The sequence below is a fragment of the Herpailurus yagouaroundi genome, unplaced genomic scaffold (genome assembly GCF_014898765.1).
Source record: "Herpailurus yagouaroundi ecotype Mexico unplaced genomic scaffold, PumYag 196, whole genome shotgun sequence".
Lineage (NCBI taxonomy): Eukaryota > Metazoa > Chordata > Mammalia > Carnivora > Felidae > Herpailurus > Herpailurus yagouaroundi.
Window position 1 is genome coordinate 20,750,876 of NW_024412427.1, and position 21,827 is coordinate 20,772,702.

At 39.2% G+C, this 21,827-nt stretch overlaps 1 protein-coding gene across 3 annotated transcripts in view; it reads left to right on the top strand.

The window, feature by feature from the left end:
- Positions 1–21,827, top strand: part of PLCB1 (phospholipase C beta 1) — a 709,896-nt gene that overhangs the window by 15,624 nt on the left and 672,445 nt on the right. For all 3 annotated transcript variants that reach the window (XM_040447660.1, XM_040447662.1, XM_040447663.1), the window contains exon 2: positions 2,457–2,534. In XM_040447660.1, the coding sequence (XP_040303594.1) occupies positions 2,457–2,534 (78 nt within the window). The remainder of the gene's footprint in view (positions 1–2,456; positions 2,535–21,827) is intronic.

Sequence of the window (21,827 nt, forward strand, 5' to 3'; positions counted from 1 at the left end):
AATAAACGTTGAAAAAAAAAATTAAAAAAAAAAAAAAGAAAGAAAAGGAACTGATTTGAGGATGATATATTAAAACTACAGGCTAATTCCAGATTCACCGGAAGTGGGGATGTGTGCTGTGTGCAGCCTGTCAGAAAGTTTCATTTTGCCCGACTCTAGAGGATGATGGGTAATGAAACAGAACTGAAAATACTGCTGTGATTTATTGCAAATATTGCTCTGAACATTTATGCATATAATCTCATAGGTGAAACTTAAACTATTTTAAAAATTGTTCTTTTATTATCTTATTAAATTGGTTTTCATTTTTTTTTTTAACATTCAGGAGTAATTTTAAAATTTGAAGTTCCAGCCGAAGTTCTGTGCCACAGCACCATCCTTGTAAAAGATATTTTTCAAACTGCATGTTAAGAATAAATCTTAAAAGGGGCACCTGGGTGGCTCAGTCGGTTGTGTCCAACTTGGCTCAGGTCATCATCTTGGGGTTCGTGAGTTTGAGCCCTGTGTCAGGCTCTGTGCTGACAGCTCAGATTCTGTGTCTCCCTCTCTCTCTGCCCCTTCCTCGCTCACGCTCCATCTCTCTCTCTCTCTCTCTCTCTCTCTCTGAAAAATAAATAAACATCAAAAAATTTTTAAAAAAAGAATAAATCTTAAAATTATCAGGATAAAACAGAAGGGCAGGACCTCAAAAACTTAAACAGAGAACTATTGTATGATCATTCTGGGTATGAAACAGTTGAAAGCAGGGACTCAGATATTTGTTAATCTGTGCATAGCAGCATTTTTTGCAATAGTGGAAAGATGGAAATAACTCAAGTGTCCAGTGACATACGGATGAATGAATAAAATGTGATGTATACATACAAAGGAATATTAGTCAGCCTTACAAAGGAAGGGAATTCTGACACCTGCTACAACATGGATGAACCTTTAAACACATTAGGCCAGTCACAAAATAAACCGGTCACAAAATGATAAATATTGTATGATTCTGCTTATGTGAGGCATCAAGAGTGGTCAAATTCATAGAGACAGAAAGTAGGTAGTGATTGTCAGGGGCTTGGGGAAGAGGGAATGGAGAGTTAGTGATTAATGACTGTGGAGTTTCATGTGGGAAGATGAAAAAGTTCTGGAAATGGATGGTGGTAATGGCTGCGCAGCTGTGTGAATGTACTTAATGCCACTGAACTTTATGCTTAAAAAAAGGAATTTTTATGTTAGCGGTATAACAAAACCATAATAAAAAAAGAATGCCATGATAAACTTTCATTTGCTATTTTAATAAGTCAGTTTTTAAGCATAATCCGTTAATAACAATAAATGTTTTTATGAGACAAGCATTTGGTTCAAGTACTTTACCCAAATTCTCCTATTTAATTCACACAGACACCTTCTAAGGTAGGTATTATTATGGTTTTTTTTTTTTTCAGTTGTAGCTGTGTAAGATGAGGTACCTAGGGGGGACAGGCATCCCCAAGGGGATGGCCTTCAGAACCGAGCTTTGTAATAAGACTTACCATGTGGACTAAAAACATTGATCTACTCTTCCCGTCAGGAAAACAGTCCCCAATTCCAAAATTATTTCTGCAAGTTCTAATCTTCATTATAAGTATCTTTGATCAGATAGACGATATGCCATACTTTAGTTATAATGTGTATGGAATAGTTGAAATAAACAGGTAATTTATGTCTCCTTTAAAAAATGTAATTCCTGCAAAGGCCCAACCAAGTATTTCAGTATAAAAATCCATATCCAGTGACATGTGTTTTCTTGTGCAGATGGTATGCCTTTCTGAAAATTGCCAAAAGAAAAGAACACATATTTTAGAAATGTTTAATATTATAATTACAGTGCATGCTGTTTTTGCTTTATAATGTACATGCTTTAAACTCCCGAAGACTATTTGTCTATGATGTTTTATTTCATCTTGTGAAATTTAAATTTGCAACAATTTTGTGTATATCTTTCCGAAAATGTAGACTATGGCCTTATTTATTGTTACCTTGGAAACAGCAATGCCCAAATAATATGTTTACTCTCTTTAGTACAATAAAAAATAATTTTATACAACAAATGTAATTTAAAATATTACCTTCAAGCATGGATTTTAATTAATTTTAATCATATAAAATATGTAATGATGTTTAATATTAAAATTATTTGGAAAATTAGAGCTTTGAATAGAATACATGTCAATTTGTCTTCATAAATATGTGCATACCTGGGCTTTTCTTTTATAAGTAATGCACAGATATTCTAATTATTAGTAAAGAAGCTTAGTTATGTAATTAATAATGCTGTGAAGTGAGGATGCCATGTCTAGTTTTTTGAAACTTTTACTAATAATTGCTGACCCTTGAGAAACTCATAACAACTATTACTTGCTAAGTAACTCCTGGGTAGGACTTCCTACAATGATATATGTTGATATTTGTGTTTTTTCTTATATTTCTAGGACTCCACTATTGTCACTCCAATTATTTTGAGGACTGACCCTCAGGGATTTTTCTTTTACTGGACAGATCAAAATAAGGTAAAAAGTGAGATATGTCTTTCTTACATTTTCTAGTTTGTTGCTGATTTGCAAAGTATTTAACTTACCTCCATAAGTATATCCATTTCATGAATGACCCTTTGTAATTTATTTAAAGATTCTACTTAGAAATAAATGTCTTAGGAGTTTCCAAGGATTCTAGCCCAAAGTATTAGATATGCTGAATCCTAGAACAATTGCCATTTTTTCAGGACAAGAACATGGAAATGTGAATTACATTTGTTGTAGAAGAAAATTAGCCAGTATTAGTGACTTAAATCCCCCCTCCAGTTCTACTCATAAAGAATAAAGAAAAATGATGAGAAAATCACTTGTGACCCACATTATAAGTTTGGCTTTCTTTTTCTCTTCCTTCTCCCCTTTGCTGCTTATTAAGGGTTCGCCTGGCCTTGGCACAGGAATTTGGTCTTGATCATTTATTCACATTAGAAAATTAAGAATAAGATTCCTTTAGCTTATACCTTCAGTGTTTCAAGATTTTCTTTTCATATTTAGCTTTCTGTCTACCATTTCATGAGCTTAGGATCTCATTTATTATGAAGCCAATTGAGATAATTCCATATTGAATTATTAAATAGAATGTCTGCAAATCACAAGATTTATTTGGGGTTTAATGGGCAGAAAAATATTCATAGAAAGTAGTTATTATTTCAAGAAACAGTGGTGTTGGATTTGAACCTGTGAGGTCACAGAACACAGAATGTTGTGACCCTATAAGCTCTGTTATTTGGAGAGATGGGTAAGCTTTATTGAGAGTGCTAAATACATATTTAAACCAATAAAATACCAGGTACCACATTGTGAAGGGCTCTTAGTCTTTTCACATCCTTGAGTTAGGTCACTATTGCCAAAGTTACTGGAATTTGTTGGCCTTTTCTTCTGCCTTTGGGGCAACCTGGACTTCACCTGTGAGCAGTGGTCTGGAACTGGCTGTGTGAAATGGCATATTTGGGGTCAGGGTGGAGCCTGGAGGAAACTCTCAGGGTGCTGGATGCTAATACCTCCCTCCCAGGGCCAGTCCTGAACGTGCCTGTTTACACTCATCTAAAAGGTGAATTTTAGCCCTGTAGCCCTCGAATCGCTTTTTGAATATGGGTGCCCTGGAATCATCTCTGGCCATAGATCTAGGGCTAAACCATAGACTCTAAGCTAATGTCAAAAAAATGTATTTCATTTGTAAGACTTGCTACTTAATGTTCATGTTTATTACTGGGTGTGTTAATCACTTTGGGTTTGACATTCTGTTTGGTTTCCTGCTGTTATGTATAAAACAATGGCTTGAAAGAATTTTTTTTTTCCTCCTAAAAGCTATTTTTAGAACTGTTGCAGCTATATTCATGAAAGATATATTTATAATGCCCAGGGCATTTTTAAAGGTTGGGTATTTGTACAAGGGACTTAACTGTCAGTTTGATTTTTCAGCTTGTAAATCAAGCTTCTATAAAAGCAACAGAAGGTATTTTGGGGTTTTTTAATAATTCATGGCAACTCAGTTAAACTCCCTTCTAAGACCAATCATAAATATTTCTTTGCTTAAGAAAGAGAAAGGGTTTAGGACCGAAGGTTCTTTGATGCATGTCTATTGTTCTGAGAACCCAGGATTTTGACTTATGCCTATTTTCAGATGTGGGAAAATTTATTTCAGATTTTTACCACAACCGTTTTCTCTTGCTTGTAGTGCTGTTTATGACCAATTGAAACAGATAATATGTTAGCAATTCCTTTTATCTCTTTATTACTTTTCCTCTCATGGATATTAATCTTACAGTTCTACCTAAGAAGATAGTAAATTTCATTTTTCACTTTTTAAATACCGAAGTCATCCCATTTTCATAGATCAGAGTTACGAGGTTTATTTTTTAGTCAATGATCATATATCAGTATACAAAAGATGAGAGGATTTAAGAAAAAAAAATTAAACTTTCATTGCTTCCAAGTTTGTCATTTTCTTCTGGCTTTACGCCCGGTCTTGGAGCCAGAAGGAGTGATACATCCACTTCTAGGAGATGGACGGGTGTAAGTGATATATTAGAGGAAATGTATGCTAGAAGATGGTGCTCTCAAATGAGGGGTGGGAAGCCAAGCTTTTAGTCGCTGTTTTTGCATAGGATCATTTGATGGTACCTGGCTGAGAGGTGCAATCATGATGTTACTTAGAGGCCCACTGTCTTCAAAATATTTTTTTCAAACAGTGACTCTTAGTGATGTGAATCTATAACATATATTACAGAGATGTCTCAGAGGAAAAAAATACTTTAAGTTTATTCATTGATTTTACACACTGTTTTCCATTGGTTTGGAAGTGTGCATTGGTATTTATTATAATGTACCTCTCTTCTCCCTTTGGGCTTCTTCCTACCTAAATTCTCCTTTGTCCACGGAGCCTGTGCCAAAACGACGCCTGGTCTGCTCAGAGGCGAGCTGAGTGGCTTTAAGAAGCTCTTGGGAAAGAAGCTCTTGTTACAAGATCTTTCTTTTTATAGCACTGGAGGAAAATTCTCACATTTTACTCAATGTCTTACCCATGTCATCTCTCCTATAGCGGCTACATGATACCACCCCAAATTATACATTGTACCTTACTATCCATTCTACTGTAGACCACAGCCACTGATTTTGCGCCACTGAATTCATCCTCCATAGACAGTGACATGCTCCCTCCCTCTAACTCCCCCTTTGATTTTTCATCATAGAAATGACGGGTGGCAAAGAAGACAGACAGCACAGATGATAGATTTAGGAATTAAAAAACTGGAGCTAGTAGCAAGTGATTTTTAGGTAGCAAACATGTGCTTTAGTGAAACATTGAAAAAATATTTGAGGTTGGGGGAAGCAGATAAACATGACCATGATCTTAAGGGATATATGTTCATTCTTCGTACCAGCTCTGGACTTATTTTAATCACTTTCTTCTTTACTGTTGGCTCTGTACATCTTATTGACTGCAAGTAGCAACAGCATGTTTCTGAATAAGACTGTTCTAAGCACGGTGGTTTTTCTTATGTCAGTGTCTGTTAGGTCAAGAGGATGAGCTTATCTGTAATTGTGGGTGAGAGGGGCTCTTGCACGGCTGGAGTATGTAAGGGGTTGCTGGCATTAGTCTATGACTTTTCTTTGGAGCTATGCCAGATTGGGACGAGGAACCAACACAGGAAGTATCAGCCATGAAAACCATGTAACTACAGGAAGTATCTGCATCACAATTTTGGAGGAAAAGCTAAAGAAGAAAAAAGAAGTCAATGTTAAAGAGCTAATACAAACCTATTCTGCTAGAAGATGAAACAAAGTAGACCTTTGCCTTGCAATTCGATGCCCTGCTTCTGTGCCAAGGTTGGTGTAAAAATAAAACTAGTTACTACTAGTTCAGATCCAAGAAGTCCAGCCCAGCAGACTCCTCCTTGTATCCCTAAAGCAGGAGCTTGGAGGGAGAGAGGAGAGGAGCACATAATTACATTACATCAAAAAGGAATAGGAGGAAAAAGACACATTTTAAATGTAGGACTCCTACTACTTTCTCTTTTTTGTTGTTACAGATTTTATTTATTTTTAATTTTGTGAATAACACACAAATGTGTTCTTTGCATAAGAGAATAAAGTAGTATAAATGCCCTTAGCCCCTCCTTCTTTGACCCAATCTTAGTGTACCCTCCAGGGTCAACCACTGGTAACAGTTCCATGGTAGCGTTCCCTGTCTCCTCTGAAGGAATTTTACATGCATATCTATGGAAATAGTTCATTTTGTTTTGTTTATATCTGTTTGTATCCTAAATACCATCATATCGTTTTTACTGTTTCACCAACTTGTGTTTTACTTTATTAGTTTGTCTTAGAGAACTTTTCATGTAAGTACATGTAGATCTACCTCTTACTTTTAAATTTCTCTGTCATATCCCATGGAATGGATTACCAAATTTTATTTAATAATAATTTCTCACTGGTGGACTGTGGGTGTTTGTTTCTAATTTGGGCCTACAGGGAACAATCCTGTAATACAGGGTAATAGTCAGCCTGCATAGCCCTCTCTGGGTAGATGGGTTTGGGGTTCCCTGAGGTAAATTTTCAGAACTACAATTGCTGATTGAAGGCTATACATATCCTAAATTTTAGTTAATAGTTGCATCATTTTATAGCCCTATCAGTGGTGTGTGAGAGGAACTGTTTCTTCAGGCCTCACCAACATTATTAAGAAACCTTTTATTTTTGCATTCATGTATATTTGCATGTATTGATGCAGCTGTTTCATCTCTGTTTTGATTTGCCAGTGTCTGCCTTGATGGTAAGATGTGTCTATTTTTATGCCTTTATGGGCTGTTCCTGTTTTCTCTTACATGAATCTTGTGTCCCTTGCTTATATTCCTTGTTGAGGGTGCTCTATGTACTCTAGATGGTAATCTTTAGCTGTTAAAGATGTTGCAAATACTTTCTTCCTGTTTGTGGTTTGTCTTTGAATTTCTTAATTTCTAACTTATGCATGGCAAAAGATGACTTTCCCATTTTCAATTTTGATGTGTTCACATTTCATTCCTTTTTCTTTTCTTTTTGCTTTACTTAAGGACTTTCTTATTCCTCATCGTTATGGCCATCATTATTATTATATGTGCTGCCGAAGCGAGCACTGGCCATCATTATTATTAATTTAAGTTGCAGATCTTAGTCTCTTCAAGCTGCTATAACAAAATACCGTAGACTTGGTATCTTATGAACAACAGATATTTATTTCTTACAGTTCTGGAGGCTGGAGTCCAAGGTTAGAGCCCTCTTCCGGGTTGGAGCCTTTTCTTTGTATCCTCATGAGAGGAAGGGGCTGGGGAGGTCTCTGGAGCCTCTTTTATACACTAATCACATCCACAAGGACTATGCTCTCAAGACTTAAGCACCTCCAAAAGACCTCACCTCCTAATCTTGTCTTTGGACAATAGGTGTTCCAAGTATAGATTTGGGGGAGGGGGTGGGGAGGACGCAAACTTTCAGACCATAGTAGTCATGTCATGTGTTTTGAGGACTAGTGTGAGGTAGGGCTCTAAATTTAATTTCTTTATTTTTTAAAAATATTTATTTTTGAGAGAGAGAGAGAGGGAGAGAGCGTGAAGAGGGGAGGGGCAGAGAGAAAGGGAGACACAGAATCAAAGCAGGCTCCAGGCTCTGAGCTGTCAGCACAGAGCTCAACACGGGGCTCAAACTCACAAACCGTGAGATCATGATCTGAGCTGAAGTCAGATGCTTAACAGACTGAGCCACTGGGGTGCCCCTAAATTTAATTTCTTTCAATGGGTGCCTTACGTGTTGGTGGTTCCCTGTTCTTTCTGGTTGGCGCCAGCTATGATGGCACCCTTTCTTCTGTGGGATTTTTGTAGTTCAGGGTGTGGAGGCTGCGGGAAGAGGGAGCTGAGGTGTCAGGTTGACCTGAGATGATGTTCCCATTGTGCTCCTGCTACTGACGGACACCTCCACCACCTGGTTAAATGGCCCATAGATCTGTTCCTATGTTTTAATGCCTGTGGGCTTCTGAGATGTTATTTCCCACTTCATTTTTGTTCCATTTATCTTCTGCCTTTCGTACTTTCTTATTTAATAAGTGCTACCCTGTTTGTTTACCCATGACCCTAGTTCACAGATGTAAATTAACATCTGCGTGTTGAGTCATTTTGAGGGACCTGAGACAGGAGCGATTGGCTCTACCATCTGTTCCATCTCCCATTTTCTTCTGATCTGTGATTTTGCATGAGACGCCATTTGGAATCCTTGTACAGAGCAATAATTAAGTTTCTTTTAATGGCAAGTATAGACTTCATTCTCTGACGGTAATCTTAAATTGCTATACAGAGTTCAAAAGCAAAGTTCAGAAATTAAATATTTACACAAGCCTCAATGACATTTTTTTCAGCATGAGAGTCCAGAGTTCACAAATATTATAAATGATGAACCATAGACCTCCATAGGAAACTCTAGGAATATCCTATTAAAAACTTAGTCTGGCTTCCACAAAAGATCCCCAGGCACCACTTGTTTCATTAATCATTTAGCAATGGTGCTTCTTCTTTGGGACATACTTCTCTAGTGTGTTCCAGAAGCATCAATGTTGACCTTTCTCGTGTATGGTAAATGAGGTAGGATACTCAGCAATCTATTGAGCATAATGATGTGGTTATAAATTAAAAAAGATGAGTTCCATTCATTTTTATTTGGTAATTTTCCCCTAAGCCTGAAACAATAACTGAAATTACCTTAGAAAACAGCACAATGCATGTGAGGATTGCTTTCTGAGGGCTGGCAACATTCTTTGGCCTGGAGCAGTACACCACTCATCGCCAACTGACGACTAACCATCAGCATCTAGGGACTGAATCTTTTCCTTCACTTTTCTGAATTCGATTCCCATTATTGAAGAGATTCATAGAGTAGATGTGGCATGAAGTCTATACCCACATCCTTATGACTCCAGAAGCCACATATTGGACCTTAGGGGCCAGCGCTTGTATTCTTTTGCTTTTTCTGATCACTAGTGCTCACTTTTTTACCCATGATGCTGCTTGGAAGTTCCTGAGAATTAACAACAACCCCAAGCAAAGGAGTTTGATAGACAAATACCACGGTTCCTTCAGCTCTTGGGTGGGATAAGGCAAAGGTGCAAGCTTTATGTTTTTTTTCCCCAGAATTCTTTGGTGGGATTAAGCCACCATCCACAGCAGTAACTGGCATGCAAATACATCATTTATGGCCTTCCTTCCCTTCCTCTCTCAATTCCTCATTCCTGATTTGTCCTGGAACCACCTCTAAAATAAGCTAATTTTACTAGAATCCGTCTCTAGGAACTGCTTAATATAGATGCTTAATGCTTGATATCTTAATATAGATGCCCCCTAATTAAGGGCATTAAAAAGATTTCTTCATAAGAGGCACTGAAACTATTAGAAGAATACTTTTGTTTTAAGCCAAGCAGTTTTCTTAAAACAACCCTAATTTGGGAGGCTGGAAGCCAGTTAAGAAAACCATCTGTAAAGTCAGATAGATGTGGGTTCGAGCTCTTGCTTTACCTTGTATTAAGAGTGACCTCAGGTGAATTTCTTCTCAAGCTAAGCCTCGATTTCTTCAGCTGTAAGATGAGGTATAACTTCCTTAGGACTGTTGTTAAACTTGGTATGTGAAGTGCCTAACACAATGCGTAGCATGTTGTAAACTTTAGATCCTTTGTGGGTCTTTTTTTTAATTTAATTTTTAAAATTTCATTTTAGTTTTAAATATTTCGGCTTTATTGAGGTAGAGTTATTAGTCAATAATTTACTGACAAAATTGTAAGATATTTGAAGTGTACATCTTGGGGATTTGGTATCTGTAGACATTGTGAAAAGAACCCCCATGGAGTTAATTAACACATCCGTCACCTCACAGATTTATTTTATTTTCTGTTTGTGTGAAAATGTTTAAGTTCTACTCTCTTGGCAAGTTTCAGTTATATACTACAGCGTCTTCAACTATAGTCACATGTTTTATGTTATATCCTGAGACCTTATTGATCTTCTAGCTGAAAGCTTGTACCCTTTCACCAACCTCTTCCTATTCCGCGCCCCACCACGCCCAGCCCCGGCATCCACTTTTGTAGTGTTTTTAGGAGTTTAGAGTTTGACTTTTTTTTTTTTAAGGTATTGTGTATAAATGATACCATGCAGTATTTGTCTTTCCATGGCTTATTTCACTTAGCATAACACCCTCAAGGTCATTTGTGGTGGCTTTTTATTATTGGTATATAATAAACAACTAGTCTCTGACTAAGCAATTAGTCTCTAACTAATTAAGGACCATAAATGTGCTGTTTCAAAAGCCAGTTGACCATCTATTTATGTATATTTTTAAATATATATTTTTTTCGTCTTCAAGGTGTTAGTGACTTGTTTTCTGTTTAGACTCAGCCGTGGTCTTTTGATCTGAAGCACTGAAGCTTAGGTCTGTTTGGGCACACAAGATGTTTATTTATGTATTTCATAATGTTTTGGGAACAGAGCCATGGAAGGCAAAAGAAGGGATTTATTGTTTAGAATAATTTTCCTCTGAGGATAATTCATTAATAAATACTCCATCATAGATGAAAGTTTCTTGGGCCCGCGGGAATCTAAAGCATCTCATGGAATAAGCTTTAAGATGATTTAAAGTCTTGGATAAGAGAAAAAGGTATTATTCACAAGAAGAATTGGACTCCACCATGGCTGTCTGTGTCTTTTTTCCTAATATAAATCACTTTTGGATTATCACAGCTATATTGACATCAAGCAGCTTCTCCTCCTCCATACTGATCAGATCCTTAGAGATTAAACTTGTAGTGTTTTCAAGTGTAATTTACTCATTGGTCTGTCTGATTGCTGAGGAACGAATCTTCCCTCATCAAATCCACTTTCAGATTAAGCTCCATGTATTCTCAACACTACCTTCTTGCTACTGCCTTGAGCCCAAAGGTTTTTCCTCAGTAACTCCAGCTAGTGTAGAATAACCAAATACTATGATTGCCTAGGCTATGTAGATGCAACGTAAGAAGAAATGTTATTATGATGGAATCTTTCACAAATTCTTCTTGGAGGTTGTGATTCATGGATTTTCAGTAAGATTTCTAACTGAAATGTAACCTCTTCAAGATGTCTTTTAAAATCAGGCTGGTTATGAAACAGCATCATTGCAGTTTCTTTGGGATTATTTGTTGGGTGTAAGTGCATTGACATGATTTTCAAGTCACCTTCACTCCACTTCATCATACCAATAACGACAGCGATGCTCTTTTGACTACACTGTGATCGGAGTTTAGAAATATGAAACACTCTGGCCTTAATTCAAAACACTTTACTCTTAATATAATTTAATTAAAAATTTTGCCACAGTTTTATGAGTTGCTTATATTTAGCTCTTCCCAGTCTTGTAAGGAAAAATTAAATTGGATGCTTTCCATGCTATGAAGCTATTATAAAATGGGATATTTGTATTGTATGATACCAAAATTAGTTTGAGACACTGGATTGGAGGATTGGGTGGAGGAAATACATTTGGTACATTGTTCATAATTTTATTTTCTGTTATATAAAAAACCCCATTTGCTTTTGTTATGGATAGAATTCCCAGATCCTTGTCTTGCTCCTTTGCTTGAATTACCAGCATTTTCGTTTCATTTTTATTAAAAAAATTTTTTTTTAATGTTTATTGTTTTTGAGAGAGAGACACAGACAGAGAGCAAGCAGGCAGGGGAAGGGCAGAATGAGAGGGAGACACAGAATCGGAAGCAGACTCCAGGCTCTGAGTGGTCAGCACAGAGCCTGATGCAGGGCTCGAGCTCACAGACTGCGAGATCATGACCTGAGCTGAAGTCGGCTTTTCAACCGACTGAGCCACCCAGGCGCTTCATGGGTGTTTTAGATAGAATGAGCGTTTTTGGTTGTTTTCTGGTTTATTTGCTTGTCAATCCAAGTTGGTTTGATCCTATAGATGGGGTCCTCATCAAGCCTTTTCGATATTTAATCAGAAAGACAATTTTTTTCTCTCTCCCTTTTGGTAAAATAAATTTAGATGGGTAGTTTGAATCACTTAAGCACTTAAAATAGACTAAAGAATATGATTAGTTATTTCCCATTTTTTTCCCATTTTATCATCGTTTATTTTATTTAACTTATTTAAAAAGACGAAAACACAAACCAACATTGAACAATCAATTTATTACGAAGTTGGTGTTAAAATATTATAAATACATTTTTAAATTTTTAATTAATTAATTAATTAATTAATTTTTAAATATAATTTATTGTCAAATTGGCTAACATACAGTGTGTAAAGTGTGCTCTTGGTTTTTGGGATAGATTCCCATGGTTCATCATTTACATGGAACACCCAGTGCTCATCCCAAGTTCCCTCCTCAATGCCCATCATCCATTTTCCCTTCTCCCCCATACCCCCATACACCCTCAGTTTGTTCTCTGTATAAATACATTTTTTAAAATATGCACTAATTCAATTTGCACACACCTTTGAATTCTTGTTGTTATTATCATGGCTACCATCATCACCAATAACAGCAAACACATAAGGAATGTCTTCCACATGCCACTGTGCTAACACACACACACACACACACACACACACACACGCACATGCATGCAAATGCACTCATTTAATCTTTTCCAAAAGCCTCTGAGGATAGTGCTATTATTAGCCCCATTTATAGGTATTGACCTTGACATGCACACACAAAGTTTCAATGATGACCCCTGGTCATGCAGTTGGTTACTAGCAGAGGCAGGATTAGAACCCAGGTAGTTGGGCTGTATGTCTTGGCTTTTTAAAGAATCTGTTTAATGTATAAGGTTAATTTTTCTGGGAAAATGTGCTTAAAAAGAAACCTCAGTAGGCCTCTTACATTCGTGAGAAGAGGCAGCCTGTATGAAGTGACTCTCAACTTGGACTGCACATTGAAATCATGCAGAGAGCTTCAAAAATGCTGGTTCCTGGGCCCCTCCCCAGAGACTCTGATTTAATTGCTCTGGGGTGTGGTCATCTGATTCTAATGTGCAGCCAAGGTGAACACTGATAGAAAGCAAGCTGACATCACAAATTAAGTCAGTAAACTTCCTGAGAAGCTGCGTTCACTCTACCTTTCCTGTCCATGGCCTAATTTTTGTCAGAAGTAATATTTAGCTGAGCACCCAGAGGCCCTACAAGATTTTGAATTATTTGTCTATGATTGAACAATATTCCCTATACTGTACTTAGGAAGCCAGGAAATTACTAGCATTTTTTAGAATCTCAGTATCCAAGATTGAATCAAAATAGATATTTTTTTTTATATTCAGTTGATTAAAATTCATTTCATTTTACATTCTCTGAATGTTCCAGGTATGAGCTATTTGTCTTATCCTTACCAAACCTGTCCTCAGCAATGAAGCCCTGTTTATTAACCTTTATGTTTTTGTTTTTCTAGATCCTCTGTTAGACCAAGTGGCTGTTGGAATTCAATATTTAATTAAATTCTCTGCCCTCTTGAATAAGCAAATGTGGTTGTAAAAATTATTTTATGTAATTATGTCATTTTATAACTTAAATTTGTATTACCAATACAAAAACAGATATCATCTTGTTAAATTATAACATCGTGTCATTTCTTATTAATTTGGAGGGCTCTTCCTTTATTGACACATAAGCCCACCAGGGAAACCAGAGAACCAGATCCCATGCAGGTGTGACAGGAAGCTTGTGATTTAATCACCCCTACATAATACATTTGAGAGTGGTAAAATTCATGTGTCTCCCAATAGAATTTTTGGCTTTCAGTTCTGTCTTCTATGAGGAACATGGATTGGGATGAGAATGATTTCGCATGAGATTTCTCTTTGGTGCGTGCAAAACCGCCCCCCGCCCCCACCACCGCTGACGTAGGCTCCGCAGTCTGGAAATTGAATTGCGGCACGGCCAACTGCACCTGTTTGAAGAGAATGCCTCCATGAAAAGTTTTATGGGGCAGAACTAGTTGCTATGCTAAGAAACTAACGACTCTGCTGGTATACATAATGGATTCTATTTTTAGACGAACATTTGTTCCTATAGCATGGCATCATTATGCAAGAGGGCAGCAGTTTCGGCACCATATTGTGAATATTGAATTATCTGAATACCAGAGTAGATGCCACTTTACACTCTGGGCATCTGAAGCTTCATACCACTGAGGAATTCTGGGAGACAGCACAGAGTACACCTCGGAATTGTCCCAGTTGAGGGGCCTGGGAGCTGTGGGATTTACCCACCAATTCTCAACTGTCAGTGACTGAAGGCAGCTCTCCCCTGGGCTGTTAGGGCCTTAAAGTTTCCACCAGCCCTTCTCCATGGCCACGGGGGCTTTACAGCAGTGGGCCCCAGGCTTCAAGAAAGCCCTCAGACATAGCTGTAGTTGGAAGCTGTCAGCTGGCATTCATGGGAGCACATGGACAACTCCAGCAGCAACTACTCTGAAGGCTTGCATTTTCAGCAGGTCAGACTTCATAAATTTCTATCACAGGTTACACACTGGAAGTTAAACCCATTCACAGATCTTGTTTAGCCTGCATAAATCATTAAAAATGTAAAACATGAGAGGCCAGCATATTTTATTTTATTTTGTTTTATTTTATTTATTTAAAAAAATTTTTAATGTGTATTTATTTTTGACACAGAGAGAGAGAGAGAGAGCATGAGCAGGGGAGGGGTAGAGAGAGAGGGAGACACAGAATCCGAAGCAGGCTCCAGGCTCTGAGCTGTCAGCCCAGAGCCCGACGCAGGGCTCGAACTCACGGACCGCGAGATTATGACCTGAGCCAAAGTAGGACGCTCACCCGACTGAGCCACCCAGGCACCCCAATTTATTTTATTTTTTTTAATGTTTATTTATTTTTTAGAGAGAGAGAGAGAGAGAGAGAACGCGGGGGAAGGCTGGAGAGAGAGGGAGGCACAGAATCTTAAGCAGGCTCCAGGCTCCAAGCTGTCAGCACAGAGCCTGATGTGGGGCTTGAACTCATGAATCGCAAGATTGTGTCCTGAGCTGAAGTCAGACGCTTAACCAACTGAGCCACCCAGGAGCCCTGTGAGAGTCCAGCATTTAAAAAAATCTGGGGAGTGCATACACAAATCTGGATTTCTCATCTGAAGGCATGGCAATACTGGCCGACCCACCCCGATGGCCACATTTGGCTGGAGTGGGTGGTGGCTGCCTGCTTTAGACACAGCGTGTGGTGGTGTCCACTCAGCCACAGTCCACAACTGGCTGGCCCACCTTATTTATATTACCTCTTAGGCTTCTTCAGACTTTTGAGTGTAAAATATAAGACCTATGTGGTAACAATCTTTCCTGGAAGCTTCAATACACCAATGATTATGAAGCTTCAGTAGAATGAAGTTAATTCTGTCACAGTGGGCCTTTTGGAGTGCTGTAGCATAAGGACTGGATTTTACAGTGAAAAAAATGGCTGAAGGTCAGCACATTCAGGCCCTCTCATAACCGCCATAATCAAAGCAATTGATGCTTCAAGCCCATTTCTTCTCTGTGAAATATGGATCTAAAGTGTGTAAGCCCTGAGGTCACTCTCAGCTTTAAAAGGCTATTATTCCAAAGTGACTTTCACGTGGCATTGTCCTAGGTAAGATTTATAAAGATGACTCCTCGGCAAAGGATTTCATGTTGAATTGGGCCATTAATCTCTGGGAAATAAAAATGGTGGGCTCTGGGACACCAGGCAGAATGACTTACCTTTGTGGAATGAATGGGATTAACTTCACCCCCAATTTAAGGCAGTGGGCACTGACTAGTTTAGCCAGTCAGTGTAACCCACCCTTTCCTCACTGTAGAACTGTGCTAACACAGGAGCCTCTAGACACATGTTGCTTTTTACATTTCAATTTGAATTAATTAAAATAGAATAAAAAAGCAGTTTCTCAATCACATTACCCATATTTTGGAGTGCTCAGTGGCTACCTATGAACAGGTGCAGTTAGAGAACGTTTCCATCATTACAGAAGGTTCTATGGAGGTCACTGCATAGAGATTGGCTCCAGAATAGTCTGTTTAGAACCAGTCCAAAGTAAGGGAAAGTTTCCTTGGACTTTTAGGGAAAGAACTTTTCTCTTTTGTTGGATCGTGTGCTGCAAGGATGTTACATGGACCCAAATTTGTTATTTTCTTCTCATGAATACAGATATTGGGATAATTCCATTGTCACCTTGGGATCTTAAATGGTAAACTAACCCTGCAGGGGAGAAGCCAGGGAAGAACCAAATCCTTCTGAAGTCATCTGAGATGCCAGATCAGATGCCATTTCTATTTCATGAGCTAATCAATTCCTTCATTATCTAAGTCAGTTTAAGATGGCATATTGTCTTTTTACGGTCAAGATTGCTAACTGATACATTGAGCATTCATTTATTTAAAGGAAGGCAAGGACTCAGGTATCGAGAATCTAGCTGCATCTGGCTCATAAACATGAAAGAGAAATAAAAGAAGAGATAGAACTTGTGAAATTTTTATATGCCCAGTGTCTACAATTCCCTGTGTAAGACATTATTGTTAGTTGTTTTGTATGTTTTTCTAAGTTGGAGTTTCGCTATGAGGAATAATTTAATGGCTTCTAACCATCTTTAGGGAAGAATACGTTTCGAGAAACATGGGGAAAATTGAAAATGTGCAAAAAGTGGAAGTCTGTAACAACTCTGTAGATTAGTCTAATAGTCTCAATCGTACCGGAAGGATTTCTAGAGAAAGAAAGTAGAACTTATTGGTAATTGTGTTGTAGACATCATGCCAACGTGCCTTATGTTGACTATCTCATTAATTAATCAATTGATTGTTTTCTCCGTTTTGCTTTGGGAAATTGAGGCTATAGCTAGAGTGGTTCTTTCCTTAGAAGGTCGTCTCTAACCCTGCCAGTCTAGAATGCTCCCCTACTTCTGTGCTCCTGAATACCTCATGCTTCCCTTCACCTTAGCCCTTTTAATGCTGTGTTAATTTTGTCTGACTTATTTTACTCACCCAATTGATGATGGAGTCTTTGAATTCAAGGACTTTATCAGATTTTTGTTGGCATTTCTAGTACACTGCTAGTATATAGTACTTGTTCAACCATTGGTGGCCAAACGGGTAAGACTTAGTAAGGTCGTATCACTTGTCTAAGGTTACAGGCTACCAAGTGGTGGAACCCAGGTCTGTCAGGATTGAAAGATAATGACTTGTCCTACTGTTACTCATTCACTAAAACCTTCTCCTTGTTCAAGTCTCTGGCTGCCTCACTCCTAGTAGTTTATGTGGCTTCCTACCTCTTATAAGAGAGAGAAAGTCCTGGAGGACATCTCTACCTCCTTCCTGACATCAACCCAGGCAGCCCACCTTGGTCTTCAGCTGTTCTCTCCTCCTGTTTCCCTCCTGCTCTCCCAGACCATCCCTACCTCTTTGGCCCTGGACCCTGACTTGATTTGACACTAACATTAATCCCTTCCCTTTCTTGTGTTGTCACTATTTCCCTTCAACCAGATCTGTACAATCAATATTAAACACGACAGGCCTCTCCTCTCTTCAAAGAAAACCTTATACCCTCTCTTGACCCTAGCTGGCTGCTTTCCTTTCTTTCTCCTTTTCATTCAGAGAGAACATCTTTAAAGACTTTACCTATACGCTCTGCCTCTGTTCTCTGTTCTCACCTTTCACCGGCTCCTCAGCCCGTATCAGTATGCATTCTGTCCCCATCACTGCTCCAAACCTTTTTCTAAAGCCACCGATGACCTTCATATGGTAAAACCTATCGGCCATATTAGCTCTCTTTGGGCTTGATCTTTTATTAGAATTTTACATTGTTTGCCCCATTTTCTTGACTTCTTTGCTCACGTGCTTTTTCCCACTTCCATGACCACTCAGTTTGCTTGGCTGGCTCGAATTTGCAGTCCCTCCACTCACCAGAATCTCATCTGTACTTCCAGCTGCATTTACCACCTGCACGCAGCAGCCCACATTTTACCTCACCACCCCACACCCGGTCCCTGAGATACCTGAAACCCAGTGCTAAGATTGGCTTCATTTTCTTCCTCCCTTACCCCTCCCTTACCCCTTGGTCCTGCTGCCTTATGAAAGGCACCCCCTTCACAGAGTTGCACAGTCTGAATCCTGGAAGTCTTTCTTAACACCTCCTTCCACCTTCCCTTCAAGCTCTTGTGCTCCAGCCACGCTAACCACACTGGCCTTCCTCCGTTTCCTCCCACGTGGTATGTTCCTTTCTGTATGAAGTCTTTACAGTATCCTCCCTCTGCTGAGAGTATGTGTGGTCGCCTTATGCATTCCTCTCTCTGCTGCTTCACCATACTTCTCGAGTGTAATAAAATATTTCGTAATGTAATGTCTAGCTCCCCTAGTAGGATGTTGACTCAATGAGAGAAGAGTCCACTGTTGTCCTGGTAAATGTTTAACAACTGGCTGGCTGTCCTGGTGGGAAAACCGATTTGTAGCATTTGCTGATTTCCGTGGTTTAAATATCCTCTCCCTCTCACCCCCCAGTGTCTGATTTCAAGCTACCAATGCATCATCACTGAACACAGATTTGGGAACAGAAGGACACAATTGGTTCTTGTGAGCTTAAAAGAAAGCTCCAGCATACCACTAAAGCATGTCCGTCCTCTTCACTGCCATATCCTCATGACTGGGAGCAGTGCTGAGCATGTTGAAGATAATGGCTTATTTGGAGAGTTAAATGAAGTGTTCTTATTCCATCATAGAAATGTAGTGATAAAAAATATGCTCATGTTTCAGACAAAAAAAATGCCATAAACCCCTTCATTTTAGAATCGGAACAGGCCTTGAATGTTATTACGTCCAATCCCTTCATTTTTGTCTCCAGTAATTGAGGGTCAGGGAGTGGGATCTGGCATGGTCACACAGCTTCTAGTAGAAGAACCCAAGTTAAAATGCACATCTCTTCATTACTAACCAACATTCATTCCCTTATAGCACATTGCCATTTCTAAAGGGAAGTAATTTTTTTTAATACTTGTGATTAAATTCAAGTTGTGTTGTTATATAGTGGTGTAGTTGAACATATCATAACTAAATCTACTTTACAAAAGAAAGAGCAATGTTTGCTCATTCCTTAATAAATTTTAAGTTGTGTGCTGAGCGGGATTTTCCCCATGTCCTGTTTCCACCTTCCTTATCTGCTGTAGTTATTTATAGAATACGTACATTAGCCAACGTTTTGCTGTGTAGTAAACAGCCCCAAAACTTAGTGCCTTAAAACAACAACTATTTATTTAGATCACTCCGGTATGGGTTGATAAATTGGTGTGGGCTCAGGTAGGTTGTTTTCCTGGTTCTGCTGGGCACCTCTGGCATCTACAGTTAGCTGTGGAATGGCTGTGTGGCTCTGCTGATCAGGGCTGCCCTCTCACGACTGAGGCTGCTGCTGGGATGGCTAGGCTGACATGAATCTGGCCCATGTGGTCCCTCATTCTCCAGCAGAGTAGTCCAGCTTGGTGGATTGGTAGAGTTCTGAGAATGGACGTAAGTTGCCCATCCGTAGACTCAAAATGGCCATATCGGCACTTCTGCCATATTGTGCATGCCAAATCAAATCATTCATAGGGTGGGGAAACAGATGCTAATTCTTGATAACAAGGTCTGCAAAGTCACATTGCAAAGAGGCATGGATATGCATAAGGGAATGATTTGCGGTTGCTTTTGCAATTAAATACAGAAAAGGAATTGTTTCCTCAAACTAGGGAAGGTTCTCTCTGTAAGAGTGGAGTGTCTCAATGGGGCAGAACTAACCAATGTGTTCCTCACCTTCCTGAAGTATCGAGGCAATGCTAAATATGTTAGCCAAGCGTTTGTGTTATTTGTGTAATACAGCTGTGAGTAAGGGGGTCTTCTAACATACCCTAGACTTTGGGGTCCTCAATTGATGTTCAGAGAGGAAAAGATCCTTGTGAGGTGTTGGGGAGGTAGAGTCACATTCCAACCCAGGATGCTCTTGGGCAGCACCCTCCTAGCAATGGCTCTTCAAACCAAAAAGTGTTTTCACAGGTGTTGAGGATGAGTCTGGCTGAGGACCATTGCGATACAAGAGGGAACTCTTCCATGTTCAAGGCTAGAATTTGCTCATGTCACTCTCACTTTTTATGTTTTTTAGTTTTTCTCTTCCTAAATAATTTTCTAAGCGATTTTTCTGTACCTGATATAGTCTGTTTTCTTTTTTAAAAGTATCCCTGTGTTGGGAACATGGAAACAATTCAAAATCTGTAGGAACACTGGGAAAGTGGAAATTAAACCTCAGAATTCTTCACTGTAGGAAAATGATCATGGGGAATTTTCCATAGTAGAGAGGTGGAAATCATTCCAGATCTCTTCTCCTAGCCTGGGCCGCAACGTGCATTTTTCTGGGATGAGAAACACATGAGTTTGACTGAGGGAGAGTTCGGTAGGTTTTGTCAATGAAGCACGGGAAGGGATCAGTCCTTACTCTGAGCTCATCTTTTTTTAAGCTGAGTGTGCTCTGGGAAGATGCAGGCATCAGCGTATTTATATCCCACTGAGCCAACAGAGCATGCAGTGAAAGGGAAGGAAGGCCATTATCTGGTGAATGTATATTGGGTGGGGAGTCACTGAGGTTAAAGCGTTCAGTTCATTACCATCTCTTTACTTACTTTGTAGAATCAGTGCATAACCTCCGTAATTGTTCTTTTGTGAGATACCCTGTGTACGATCACGGACACTGAAATCCAACTCCCTGGGTCTAAAACCTGGCTCAAACACTGTATGTGTCCCTGAGGAAGCCTTTAACCTCTCTGAGCTTTTGTTTCTTCTTCTGCAAGTGGGAATAATACATCTACTTCATAAGAATCTTGTGGGCATGAAATGAGATAATGCATGTGAAACATTTGGCACAGCATAGACTATAAATGCTCCATGTCTGCTTGCTATTTTTAATCAAATTTAGTAAAATTCAAATGCATATATATTGTGTGCGTTATTGAGCTATGACAGGTGTTCAGGTACTTCTGGTTCATGTTTTAAATCTTTTTGTACCTAATTTGATTGAAAAGTTGGGGTGCCCAAGGAACGCCAGTGCCTCAGATTGCAGATGTATTCCTGAGTAAGTGAAGATCAGGTGGCTATAACAGTCTAGTATATCCACTAGACTCCCAGAGCTCTGGCATTCAGATCTAGATGCCTGAACCCAGCAAGGACATGGAGCCTGTGACCTGTGTCAGTGAACCTTAGGAATGGAAGGCTGAGGGGGGAAAAACAGTTGGTGACCCAAACCAGGGTTCTGGACAATCTTGATGGGCCCACTTGCCGGGTTGGCTCTGGAAAATGAGATTAAGTTCTGTACCTTTTTGAAAACAGGAGCCATGTCTGATTTTCTTCATGTCTCTGGTAGCTTTCAATAAGGCTTCTTTTATTAAAAGAATGGCAGGGGCGCCTGGGTGGCTCAGTCACTTGAGTGTCCGACTCTTGATTTCAGCTCAGGTCATGATCTCACAGTTCGTGAGTTTGAGCCCCACATTGGGCTCTGTGCTGGCAGTGTGGAGCCTGCTTGGGATTCTCTCTCTTTCCCTTTCTCTCTGCCCCTCACATGCTCTCTCTCTCTCTCTCTCTCTCTCTAAATAAATACATAAACATTTATTTTTTTAATTTCAAAAAAAGAATGGCCATGAAGATGGCCTGAACAGTCAGAGGGACTCTGATTTTGTCACTCTACTACTCAGTGTCAGTGTTCCACCCAGGCTTCCCGGGATCCCTAT